The 12,722-nt window shown below is 41.5% G+C and overlaps 1 protein-coding gene across 2 annotated transcripts in view; it reads right to left on the minus strand.

Annotated features, from left to right (window-relative positions):
• The window catches only part of DOCK1 (dedicator of cytokinesis 1), a 287,412-nt gene that overhangs the window by 257,337 nt on the left and 17,353 nt on the right, over nucleotides 1-12,722 (minus strand). For both annotated transcript variants that reach the window (XM_065639491.1, XM_065639490.1), the window contains exons 2-4: nucleotides 7,336-7,419; nucleotides 2,940-2,980; nucleotides 1,317-1,372 (exon numbers count right to left, since the gene is read on the minus strand). In XM_065639491.1, the coding sequence (XP_065495563.1) occupies nucleotides 1,317-1,372; nucleotides 2,940-2,980; nucleotides 7,336-7,419 (181 nt within the window). The remainder of the gene's footprint in view (nucleotides 1-1,316; nucleotides 1,373-2,939; nucleotides 2,981-7,335; nucleotides 7,420-12,722) is intronic.

Consider the following 12,722-nt stretch of genomic DNA (forward strand, 5'->3'; position numbering starts at 1 on the left):
GCCACGAGACATAAACGGTACTTTAGTGGGCTGGAATTATGCTCCTGAGCTCACACTTGTCCCCCCAGTTCTTTATTTCTAAACTCACAAGATAAGGGTATCAATACACACCTCACCATACCATTTGTTATTGAGACACTGATTTTACAATAAGCAACCAAGACGAGAGCCAGATATGCACAACCAACAATGCCATGATGCTAATGTGCAATTGTTGTTCAAAATATTGCTCTTGCAAAGAAAAATTAAGCATGCAAGTCATTATCATTAAGTTTCTGTATGACTCGCTTTAAAATTATGTGCCACAAAAGTAAGAAACAACAGCTAGGTCTTTTAATATTTCAGAAGTAGGGTACTTAAAGGCAGTTTTATAATCAGCAAGAAAGATGTCATTATGCAGCAATCTCGTGATTAGTAGTTTTATCATTTACATATTTAACAGTGTATAAAAATAAATCTGGTACAAAGGAATAAAATACTTTAATCCTGTTTCACTTTGTTTCATTCCTGGCTAATTATTCATTAATTTCACTTCACCTTTTTTCCCTAGGATTTGGTTGCTTTTTTCCCCTGGTTTTAACTAAATTTTTGTAACGATGTTAGGAACTTTTACTTGCATGTCCAGCAAATCTGATTTTATATATACAGATCTGAACTTTAACAACTGTTTAATAACAAAAACCAGTCCAAACTATTTAGTGTAACATGTCAGGGAGGAGGAGAATCACAAAATGAACAATTCCACAGAATTACTTGGTAAAGCAGAAAACGATGCCTGGTTAACAGCCTTTGGCGAGGAGTCCAGTCTAGAAGATTTACAGAAGAGGGAATTTAAGAAATTACTTAAATTTCATCTGCATAAACAAGAGGTATCTCATATCAAAGACCTCTTCAAATATACCGGGCAGAAGCCATAAGATTCAAGGGCTGGAAGATAAAATAAGTTGGAAAAACTGAATTTAGAACTAAAGCAGGGGGCAGGGAGCGGAGGAAGCTGATCTAGGTAATTATTGAGAGAGTAATAAAAGCGATAAAGAAAAATAGTAAATTATTAATTCTCCTGAAACAGATTAATACAGAGAAGGTTATGCTTTAGCTCAACTACATGATAATGCAGCTAAGGACGATACCAGCCAGAAGCGCCTTCAAACTTGAGGTCAGTTACCAGTTTAAAATATTTTTAAAAAGAAACACACACACTTTCATCATCAGCTACTTAACTAACTAGAAACAAGCGTAAATTAGCTGCTAATATACCAAAATTATATCGGTACAAATAGGAAAAAGGCTTTTTGTTATTTTCAAATCGAACTCACCCTTTGCCTTCAACTGTTGCTTCCTTAAGATGTATATAGGAGGCAGGAAATATGCCCTTTGAGAGGGAAGGGAAGGAAAGAAAAAATGTTTTAAATAACCAGTCACACATAACATATTGTATCTATTACCTAAAAATATGCCAAGACACACTGTTGGGTCTGCAGAGCACTGACATTCTCTTGAGCATCACAATAATTGTGTTGCTGTGTTTGAGGGTTTTTTTAACGTACATTTAAATTCTGTATTGCACGTCCTTTCAGAAGGTGTTCTTGTAACCTTAGCAAATACAGACTAAGTGTTTTGAAACCTGTCGTCACAATATTGAAGAAATTCTCTTTTTTCCAATGTTTCCAGGCTTCCCGTTAAACACTGTGTGAGAACAGGCATTACACGGGGCTGCCTCGCTGCAAAATAAATGGGCGAATGCAGAACACAGACATCCTGCACCACAACCAGCAGTACACAAACTATATATAACGCAGTGTCTTCTACCAACAACCTATCATCAGTGCTACAAGCCAAAAATCTCCTCCACAGACACTATTGCCAAACACCAGTACCGCTTTCCTGAAAAAAAGTTCTAAATTAATCGCTAGATTCCAAAAATAATAAGCTCATTTGAAAAAATTAATTCAAGTCAAGCTGAGAAAAATCAGTTTCTTCCACCTGCCCCTTCGAGGTGGTAGTTCAGCTTTCTTATCTGGGAAGACAAAAAAAAGAACTTATAAAGTTATAGAAACCAGGGGGTTCTTCTAGTTCAAGTAAAAAATAAAATTAAGAGACATCACTACATTTAGCAGACAATGCAGCAAGACGTGGAATTAATTTAAGCCAAGAAGAGTGGGTAATTGCTTCGTAGGCTGTACGAGGCATGTTTGCGAAACATGGCTCATCAGAAATGTATTTCCAGAAAAAGAAAATATCAAAATAGAATAGAAGAAACATAGACGAGGCCTGGTTAGGAAACGGGTGGGACGAACCACACAACTCCACTCTGTATTTTAGACATGCGGACGCAGCTCAAAGTGCACCTCTGTAGGCAAACATCACATTTTAAGTGAAAAAAGAAGGAAAGCCAGAAGTCGTTTAGTTCTGCTTAATTACTACTATAAAGTACAATGCTTGAAAAAATAAAACACAGTGTTACAACCATTATTTGTGCTGTTTCCCTTGTTTTTATTTCAGAAAGGCTGCTATAAACAGCACACAGAAAGCCGAACAACTGGGCACAATTACCCTGCAGAAGATGACTTCCCCTCGTAGAAAACGACGGAAAATCACAGTGTGGATCTCCATATCACTTTCCAAGATGCAATTGCATTTTACGAGTAATGCATTATTTAAGAGACAGCGAAGCAGAGTGTCAGCCCCTGAACAAATCAACGAGAACATCAAGTTCTGAACTTTTTACTGAGGCAAAGGCTCTGGGGCAGCAGCTACGGCAGAAAACAAGCTGATGCACATCAAGCCATCTGTAGTGACGGTACATATGCACACCCTTAAATTGCAAAAAACAGATATGCAACTCAGCTTTTAGGGCTAGCTAAAATAAGTTTCAGTTAACTTGAAAAATTCACATTTACCAGAGGTAAAGATAAGCACTCTGCTCTGGCAACACTTACCTTCTTGGATTTTTTTCGTAGTGTATAACCTCTGTACCAACCTAGGAGGGGAAAAAAAAAGGTTTAAAAGTTCATTAATGGATTAAGAAGTTCATTAATGGCACCCAGTAGCTGTTCCTTCTGAACTCAACAGCACCTTAGCGTGGTTTCCAATTCTGCTTCACCCCTGCCAACATTCACAAACATACCCCACCTGAATTTAAATTTGCTACAGAATTAATATCCTGGCTACAACAAGTCTTTTTGGAAGCCGTAAAAATCAGAGTGACCATGATCAAACTGATGCAGAAGACTACACGACAAGAGATGGCATTTTACAAGTTGCATTTAATTGTCGTTCATTTCATTTCAATTAGGAATTTACCAACATAAACAAAACCAACTTAAGAGCACTAACTTTACAAAGACGTACTGTTTGACTAGTTCAATTTTAAAACCGATTTAAGTCCCACAAATGCAAGTTTCCGAACGCCAATCAGCCTCTTGTTATCTAAGCGGAAAACAAGAATACTTTGGGATTTACGATTCACGCACTGAAATACAGAAGCAAGGAGGCCTCCAGCCCTAATTCAGGAGGAGGCAGCAAACGTCCAGCCCGATGCCGCACGATCGTCCCAGGCGGGTGGCCGTGCCCAGAAAACTGTCCCATTTATTGTGTCCCCAGTTCAGGACACATCCGCAAGCAATCACCATCACAGCTTTTAGTGCAACCAAAGCAAAAACAAAACCCTACAAACTATAGTCGTTTTGCCTCGTGGAAGACCCAGCGCCAGAGCAAGCAGATGAGATCCGTGCGTATTGCCCCAATTCTGCGCTAGCTTGCCCATACGCTGGCGCTATCTTGCATTTCTGTTTGTCTGTGCCATGGCTCGCTTGCACCCCAGGGAACCCCCCGGGTGACCAGAGTTGCCCCCCGCAGCTTTTGGAAGCCTGAGCCTGGGTGCAACACCCTTGAGCCCTGCAAACACGGGTTTTGTACGGCTAAGCACCCCCCTGAGATCAGCATGGGTGAGGATGGGGGGGATCACAAAGCAGCCATGGGAAAAAAAACTGCAGTCCCACTCCTGAGATCAGCTAGGGCAGGAAGAAAGTTCAAGGAAGACAACACATGCTGATAAATTCATTACCTATACTCTGGGACTAGAAATCACAGAATGTCCTGAGCTGGAAGGGACCCACAAGGATCACAGAGTCCAACTGCTGTCCCTGCACAGGACACCCCACAGGTCACACCGTGTGTCTGAGGACGTTGTCCAGTCTCTCCTTGAACACTGTCAGGTTGGGGCTGGGACACCTCCCTGGGGAGGCTGTTCCAGCGTCCAGCACCTCTGGGTGAAGAACCTTTTCCTCACGTCCAAAGTCTCAGGCACACAGGATTTTTCAGTCTGTTCTCCCGTAGCAAAAAGTAAAATGATTCATCATCCTCACACTGCACCAGAAGCTCCATGATCACCTGGGATGGTTGGTGCTGTCTTGTCTTCTTCAGTCTGGTGTCTACAGCCACCACAGTTCACTTCCCCGCAGCAACTGCAACAGCCTCACACCTCACATTTCCACCGCTTCCACAGGAACATCAACAAAAACTGTTGCTGAAACAACCATGCACAGTTTCTGGCTCAGGTGCAAAGAAGGCAAAGCACTTCTGCTAGCGTTCACTCCACTGGCTGACCTCTGCGCACAGACACGCGTGGATTCCAATCCTATTAAAGAACTAAATTCCCCTCGGTTCTATACTAATAAACCAACACTTTGAAGCTCTGGAGTCTAAACTGATAAGCACCATAACTCCGATCAAATGCACCGTACATATTAAAGAACACACAATCACATTATCTCTGCCACCTCGCTTCTCCCATCCCATCTTCTGTGCTGACACAGGACTCCAAACTGCACCTGCAGATTAAAGAGCCACATAGCAAAGAAAGCTCCTCAGCACTGAACATCTGCTTTCTGAAGCTTTGCACCAAGCAGTATGAGCTACAAGAGACTGCAGATAAGAATTCTCTGCCTCGAAGAACCGGTTGCGCTCCCACTCGTCACGGAGGTCCCAATACAACCAGGCAAGCCCAACCGGGCTCCTCACCTCGATGAAGTTCTTGCTGGATATCTAACCTGCAGCTATGCCATGGGGAGCCCAGTTTTCAAAGAGTTCACTCTCACTGGTTCAACTGGAGGCACCGAGTCTTGACATGAACATGCACGTAATAAGGGCATTGTCATTTAAATAAATCATTTAAATACATTTAAATTCTCATCTCTAATTGATGACCTAAAACATAAAAACTACTCAGTTTTAGTTCCCCATTCCAGAATAAGTACTACATATAAGTGAAAAAATAATATTTTAAACACATAAGTGAAGTCCATCTTGGCAATCCATTCCCACACAAGGTAGCGACACGACAGACCCTTAAAACGTGTCTTCTAGACTACACGAGACTAAGATCTCCCAACTTCTCAGCCTCTTTTGTCCACAGAGATAAAACCAACACCACACACCAAAAACAAACACCACAACTACAATATACCACTTCAAGTCCTGTGGACACACAAGTCTTCAAAACTACTCCTAACTTAAGAGTTATTGCAGAAAACTATTTCAAAATAGTAACTCTTCTACAGTAGGATGCCCCAAGCTGAGCACATAATGCAGCAGATATTAATGAAACAAGCCAGTTTTTTTCTCCACAATCTTAAATACAGGGGGAAGGGGCAGACCTTTGAGAAGCTGCATCACAGATCCTGGGCAAAAAGGCATTACTGTCTCTGCAAATGACTTTTCTGCCTTACGCTCATACTATTTGGGTGTTTTCTATGGCCTGTCCCACCGCGGCGCTGGCCGGGAGCAGCGATGGCGGGAGGTCCCCGGGCGCTCACCTGGGCCTTGGCACGTACGGTACGAAACCCGCCGGGGCACAACCTACACTAATTCTGTGTAGAGGAACTTGGAGATCAAAAAGCTCAAATAATTACCCAATAACGGCAGCTCTGCGGACGAGAGAGAGAAGAATTACGGCATCTAATTTCCCATCGCAGCAGGTACGTAATGAGTAACCGTTGTATAAAAATGTTTGGAAGAGCATTAATTTATTTGCATTTCTTTTAATGTGAGTTCATCCCTTGCACTTGAAGCCTAACAACCATGTGAGTGTGCAGGTCTTTATTATTCAAGTCCAGGGGAAAAGTGAATCATGCCCACTGTCCCACTTAGTTGGCAGCAGTCATCATTTGACATAGTTTTACATACCCGACTCAGGATCCAGAGTTTCTCCTGCATTCATTAAATAAATCTACTTATATATAAAAGTACAAAGCTGCACAATATTTAAATTATTCCATTTGCATTTAAAATTTTTGCATTGTTAGATTTTTTAATTAAAGCATATAACATCAGATAACGGAAAGATTACTTTGCTTAGAGTCAGACTTGGCATTGCAGCTGCAAGGTGAACTCTAAGAAAATGCCAGCCTACCAACAATGAAAAAATTCATTTGTACAGTGATGAGTAGAGCTTGTTACTTTTGTTGAAATGGCATTGTTTCAGTGAATATAACAATAAAAAAAATCCTATTAAGCCAATATCCAAAATAAGTTTATCACACAGATGTATCAAAAGATCAATGTCTAGTGAAACAAACAAATCAATGTATTAAAGGAAATCACATTTCCACACAACAAAAAAGTGTTACAATATTTTAAACAAACACAGGTTAGTTATATGTTACTTATACCCTTCCAAACTGCAGCACACCATAACATTTCAAGTCAAGGATATAATGAAACAGCTGTACTTTACTTGGCTCAGTACTCGATCAAGCAGGAGCTGAAGAGTGTTATGACAATTTTCACATTCTGTTGATTATCAAACTCAGCATTCAAGTTCCCTTTTACATGGATCAAGGAGGAAAGATTTCAGTACACATAATGTTTCTACAGCTTCGTATCTAGACAAGCAAAGCATCTGAAAAGCCTGAAATCAGTCCACAGCACTGGAACACATGTACACATCTCGTAAGAGAAACATAAATAATTTAGGACCCAGGTGACTTTCAAATTCAGATTAAACCTCTTCTAGCAGCAGGCTCTTCTGCATCACCCAAAAAGCATCTGTCATTTCTCTAACGTAGGGTAGATGCTACAATCGATCCATACAAATACAGCTGTGCGAACATCCATCTTCCATAGAAAAGGAAACGGTTATTCACCGGGTATCGACCTCACGCATCTTCATTCACATCCAGCATTAGGTAGTTCTGTGTTCATTAGAAATAATGTGTTTTGTCCTTTAGCAAGAAAGTAATTCATCACCTCATAACATGAGAAGATAAAGTCACAAACAGAAAAGCAATGCAACCGCAAAAACAATGTTTTCAAACGCAACTTTTGCCAGCTTACCTTCATATGTTTCTAATATGTGCACGGTGTCGCCTATTTGTAAGGAAAGTTCATCCGGGCCCCTGGCATCATAGTTGTAGAGAGCTGGAGAGAGGAAACACTGCTATTAGCACATGTAAGACAATGGAACTTCCACGATTTGCTTTTCTCCATATAATTGTTTTTATTACTCACTGTTGCCATTCTCAACATCTTTGTAAAGAATTTTGGAAAAAAAAAAAAAAAAAAAAGGCAAGCCAGAAAAATTCATCCAAGTCCTTCAATCCATCAATATTTCCCCTTGTAACAAATCTCAAAAAGCCACACGCCCACTTTCTAAGTCCCTCACTCCATTTCTAATGCTTTGCTTCTTCATACCAATACACTCAATTTTTTTGTTGTACTTGCCTGGCTTCCAGCACTTTCTGTCAATTTTATGCAGTTCTGTAATGAACTGCACTGTCTTCCACTGTGAGCCCAACACACAGCAAAGCTACACGGCGTCTTCAGAAGAGTCAAATCACCACCATGAATATTAAAGAACGATTTCTCAGTCACTTCATCAATTTATCGCATGCATAGTATATTTAGAAAACAACACTGGACACTTTTAGATGTAGCAGGACAAGGTGCTGAGCCATCTTGTCTAGACCGGGCTTGTGCCAAGAAAAGTTGGACCAGATGATCCCTGTGGTCCCTTCCCGCCTGGAATTCTACTCTATGATTCTTCCTACATTAATTAAAATAGTTCCAGGGTCAGGGATGGGGTGCAGCCCTGCTCAGAAGTGCCCCGGTGCGACTCTCAGATATTATTACTAGAATAGAAAGACCTGGATAAGTTACACGTAACTCCCCTTCTCGCAGGAAATCTCAACCTCAAACTTAAAACCTTCAGCAAAATGCCAAAAGCCACAGTTACGAAGCAATGAGATATTGGACCCAGGACCTTGCTTACCTGCCCAATCTTCTCCTGTCCCAAGCAGTCCTAACCAGCAGACTAGAGCCCGTATTACACAGAAGAGCAACGACATAAATTACACCTATAAAACCTGGTAAGTGGAGAAAAATACTTTCTGGACCTCAAATCTGATAATCAGTTTATCCCCAAACGCACAAGCAGGAAACATCCAAGCAGGCACATGAGAAGCTCTAATCCCACCACGAGGATGGGGCACGGTGCCATGACTTCAATTCCAACCTCCTGGAGTTACTATTTGCTGTACACAAAACTTATCAAATTCCAGTTTACGATGCTAAGAATGACGAATACATCACTGGTTGCCTTGGTCCTTTCCTCTGCGGTACTCCTCTTGCTTGACGGACTACAGACTTTAAAGTAGTAAATAAATATATCTGGGTGCAAAAGTGAAGGAAAAAAAAAAACACAAAACCCACAAAAAAGCAATCTGGGTGAGAAAACATAGTATACAGTGTAAGATTATAAACAGAGGAGAGGACACTTCAGAGTAAAAGGAATGAAGGTCAAGTGCATCACAGAGACTAGTAATAACAATATTTAAATGAAGGCTTTACAAAGTAATATAGTTTTATTGATATCGAAACAAGCCAAGCTAGCTATTCCTGTTATAATGTTTTTTGTTAACTTTTTCAATATTAAAGAGAGGTAAACCCTCCCCCCTAGGTATCTGGTACAGATTATTTCAAAGCCATAACTGCTGTCCTGCAGAAGTGGGTTCTGTGAAAAATACGTTAACAAAAATTAACATTTCAAACCACTCTGAGCAGAGGGATGTTGGCGATGGTGAATACATGGGACAGTCTGCTTGACAACACTCATCAGAAATATTTTTTTCAGTTTTGCACATACCAGAGAAGACAAAGTCATGTCGTCAATACAACCTCCTCCAAACATGCGTGGCTGGAGCTCAACACCAAACTCCATCCTTTGGGTATCTTGTACAGACATCCCACTCAGGAAAAATTCCCATTATGACAGATTAATAACAGTCCTGTACTCAATTCACACTTCGGCTAAGCATTTCTCAAACATTTTAAAAGAATAAAATGAACGATCAAAGGTAGCTATGAATAAAAGATGTGAAAATTTACATCCAAGAGCGCTAAGTGGCGTCTGTCGTAACAGGAGGGTCACATAACAGGAGCTTCACTGCAATGACCAATTATTTCGACTGAAGATGATAAACAGCCATCAAGTGGTAATTACTGTCCACAACAGCTCCCACCGACCTGAACCAAGTGAGGAGCAATGGCCATGGAGGGAAGATTTATCTCCAAATATATATATATATATATGTGTGTGTGTGTGTGAGAGAGAGAAAAACATGTATACAAACAAAACAAAAAAAAAAATTAACATTTTTGGCTTGCAACAGCATTGACAGACCATGAAGCAAACAAACAAAACAACTAGAAAGTGCATTTCACTCCTGTGATTACAAAATAAGCCTTGAACTACACTGCATACTCCTACGTAGGCTAAGACATAACTCCCTCTCAGGGTACTTTTTAATGCAGAGTGACATCAAAAGGAGTTATGACAGATAAAATGTTTGATTGGAGCAAACAACAAGGCTTTCATTAAAGGAAAAGACAAAATTTGGAGGAATCAAGCATGAAACTGGTATATTTTGTCTCATCAACTGTATTCTGAGTCACCATTTAAAATATTTAAAAGCCTGAAGTATAACTTCCGATTTTTTTTTTTTTTTTTTTTTACTGAAATCAAGTTTTGCTTCATTTGGAAAATTGAGTTCTCAGCATGACAGGTTTTCAGCTTGGAGAGCTCCGAGCTAAGTGAAGCATTAGGAATGTTTCCGTCAGGTAACACCAGGCCTCCCCATCATGCCTGAGCTCAGAACCACAGCCCACTGTCTTGGCAACGGACTTACGCAGCCTCCAAAGTCAGAAAAACCTTTGCTACAATGCAAAAGTGAGACACGGAGTATGGTAACTCAAGCATTTATGACCATGACCCAGCCAGCGTGAGTTAACCTCATGGTTAACACCAATACAGCAACCCCATGGCTCTTCATCCATGTACAGATTAGGGTTTTTTCCTCTCTAATCACAGGATGGTTGGGGTTGGAAGGGACCTCTGGAGATCATCATGTCCAACCCCCCTGCTCACGCAGGGTCACCAGAGCAGATCACACAGGTCGGTCCAGGCGGGTTGGAATGTCTCCAGAGAAGGAGACTCCACAACCTCTCTGGGCAGCCTGGTCCAGGCTCTGGCACCTCACAGCAAAGAAGTTTCTCTTCATATTCAGATGGAACCTCCTGTGCTTCAGTCTGTGCCCGTTGCCCCTCACCCTGTCCTTGGGCACCACTGAACAGAGTCTGGTCCATGCTCTTGACACTCACTCTGGAGATGTTCATCCACATTGATGAGATCCCCTCTCAGCTTCTCTTTTCTGAACATATCCAGCTCTCTCAGTCTTTTCTCATGAGAAAGATGCTCCAGACCCCTCATCATCTTCATAGCCCTCGCTGGACTCCCTCCAGTAATTCCTTGCCCTGGGGAGCCCAAACTGGACACAGAACTCCAGATAATAATCACCAACTGAAGAGGCCCAGCTGAGCTTCTCTGTTGCAACCAAACACTCTCATCCCTTATCACTTAGAAGAACGCCATTAACAATCATTTTCTCCTTGAGGGACACATTTATGATAGAGGTAACTCAAGAGACCACGGAGCAGAGAGACCACAGTCACGGGAGCTCAGGAGAGATGCTGCTTTCTGAGCTACAAACACGCCGTTTTTCCGCAGGAGGAACAGAGCAGCGAGCTCGGGCTCCTGCAAACCGCTGCCGACTCCCTGAGCCAGGGCTACAGTCCACACCATACATGAAGTACCAGGTTCATCAGCCTTAAATGAGCAACGGAGTCACCTGCAGAAGATCCCTGAGAAGGTTAAGGGGGGCAAGTTGCTCCCTGGCGCCTCTGGCACGAGCTATGAACCTCCCAGACACCAACATCTGACCAACGTTTGCTACTCCTAAGGTTCGCCTGCAGAAGAGAATGACCACAACATTTTCTCAAAGTCGTGGACAAAGAAAAAGAGCTTTATTTTCCAGTTCCAAGCAGCACTATCACTGATTTAATCTAGAGCTGTGGGGAGCTATTACATTTGCAAAATCACACATATAAACCGTATTTCCTTGACCTTGTGTGTACACTTGCACCGGCTTCCAAACAGCCCATTTCAGGCGCAGTCGTATATCTAACCTGCTTATAAAAAACGAGGTAAACCAAAGCTCTTCATGATTGGGAAAGTACCCAGTAATTTTAGGGGACATGCTGCTGATGCACAAAGAACAGTTGAGATCTGCACTGAACAAAGCCAGCAGCATTTGGATTTAGTATGTCTGTTAATTAGTTGAGGTGGAGTCAGCTGCCAGGATGAGCATCCAGCAAGTGTTCTCAGTGAACTTTGGGTCTCAGCTCCGAGAACGTAACAAGCAGAACTAGGGCAGTAAAACAGAACACACAACCAAGTGACAGCAACCAAGCCATCCTGAAGCCACGTCTCATTGCCGCGCCGCAGGACAGAAGGTTTCAATGCCACCAAAGGTGTTTCTCCTCATCAGTTGTGATATCAGCCGAGGGACCCTCCAGGTGAAGGTTCTCCCTGCTCCTTTCCTCCTCCCAACGCAACCAAAAGCCACATCTGCACAAAAATACTGAATGCCAAAAGCAAAGTATTAGCGTGGGCACGGAAAGAGCAATTTTTTTTCAACTCTAGGAGTTGCTAAAGAAAGGAATCGCGAATAGGGCATTACAGTAATTGCACTAAAAACCCATTTACTGCTCAAGAATACAAAACAAACACGTCTACTGAACTGCTCTCATTAATCTGCATGCATTAGAGAAATGAGGAACGCAACACTAGAAGAATTAGAGGTCACAAAGGGGAGAAAAAAAAGGAAAACGCAAACAAAGGTAACATCAATACATACTGAAAAAGCTTTTCTCTGACTGTACAAAAGCTGAGATATCATAAGATACCATAAAAACGTTAGAGTAATATTCCCTGGCATTACTTTGCATTAAAGGCTGTATTAATGGTTCCACACTCCTAAAAGCAAGCAAACTGCATTTAACACCATCAGCTTTGTTTTACACTGTCTTTAAAAAAAAAAAAAAAAATCCCAAAATCATAATTGTGCTTTTTCCATAAAAACAGACTGAAACTGCAGAGGTGAAAGCAATGTTCTCTTGCAAATTTTCTAGTATTAAAAATAAAAGAAACCTGAAGGTTTTCCTCCTATTTTCTCTACAAGGAAAGAGGGTGCTTTCAGTATTAGGGAGACTCCTTAGTCCTCTGTTACTTACCCAGACAAGTTTCCAATTTTTACAGCTGAGGCTAAGGAAGAAATAAAAAAGAAGTGTACGAGTCAGGAGCTGCACCTCAGATTTGTTAGAGATTA

Source organism: Caloenas nicobarica, chromosome 7 (assembly GCF_036013445.1).
Source record: "Caloenas nicobarica isolate bCalNic1 chromosome 7, bCalNic1.hap1, whole genome shotgun sequence".
Classification (NCBI taxonomy): domain Eukaryota; kingdom Metazoa; phylum Chordata; class Aves; order Columbiformes; family Columbidae; genus Caloenas; species Caloenas nicobarica.